Genomic DNA, 664 nt, shown 5'->3' on the forward strand with positions numbered 1-664 from the left:
GCGCCGCGCGCGCCCCGCCAGGCCCCCCGACAGCCCGCAGGACCCCGCGCCGGAGGCGGCCACCGAGGACTGTGCCAGCACGGCTGCCTGGCACACGGTGCCCACCCGCGAGCACGGCCCCGTGGAGCCCCCGAGCCCTGCTGCCACCTGCCCTGAGCCGGGGAGGTCCCCGGAGAGCGGGTCCCCCTCTCCCATGTCAGCTGGCTCCCCTCCCTCCTCCTTCAGCTCTTCTGACGAGGAGCTGGAGGAAGAGCTGCTGGGGGCCCTGCCCGCCCGAGCCCCCAGCGGGGCCGCCTGCGGCGCCCTGGACTGGTCCAGCTTCGACAAGGACCACGACCCCTTCCCACGGGGAGGCTCCTCACACTTCGAGTTCCCGGACTATTGCACGCCCGAGGTGACGGAGATGATCGCAGGGGACTGGCTCATGTCCAGCATCTCGGACTTGGTCTTTACCTACTGAGTCCCACACTCTGCAGGTAACACTCTTTTTTTCCCCCTCGCCCCCCACTATCAGGTTGTTCAAAACGAAACAAACAAACAAACAAACAAAAGAACCGAAACCAGCTGTTTACACGCAGGAATCAGGTATTTTGCCTTGCAGCTCTGGAAGGCAGAGCCCTCCCTGCTCACCCCTGCCACACACCCGCTCCTGGTCCGTCCGTCT

At 65.8% G+C, this 664-nt stretch overlaps 1 protein-coding gene across 1 annotated transcript; it reads left to right on the forward strand.

Moving 5' to 3' along the window:
* Window positions 1-193: 193 nt before the first annotated feature.
* Window positions 194-460, forward strand: SOX12 (SRY (sex determining region Y)-box 12). The gene has a single exon (XM_010002306.1). It carries the CDS (start codon window positions 194-196, stop codon window positions 458-460), a length of 267 nt encoding a protein of 88 aa, XP_010000608.1.
* The last annotated feature ends 204 nt before the right edge of the window (window positions 461-664 follow it).

This window comes from Chaetura pelagica, unplaced genomic scaffold (assembly GCF_000747805.2).
Source record: "Chaetura pelagica isolate M959 unplaced genomic scaffold, ChaPel_1.0 scaffold1317, whole genome shotgun sequence".
Classification (NCBI taxonomy): Eukaryota; Metazoa; Chordata; class Aves; order Apodiformes; family Apodidae; genus Chaetura; species Chaetura pelagica.

Bases quoted from the DNA above. Each gene is read 5' to 3' on its own strand.
- SOX12 (XM_010002306.1), top strand. From the start codon at position 194: ATGTCAGCTGGCTCCCCTCCCTCCTCCTTCAGCTCTTCTGACGAGGAG.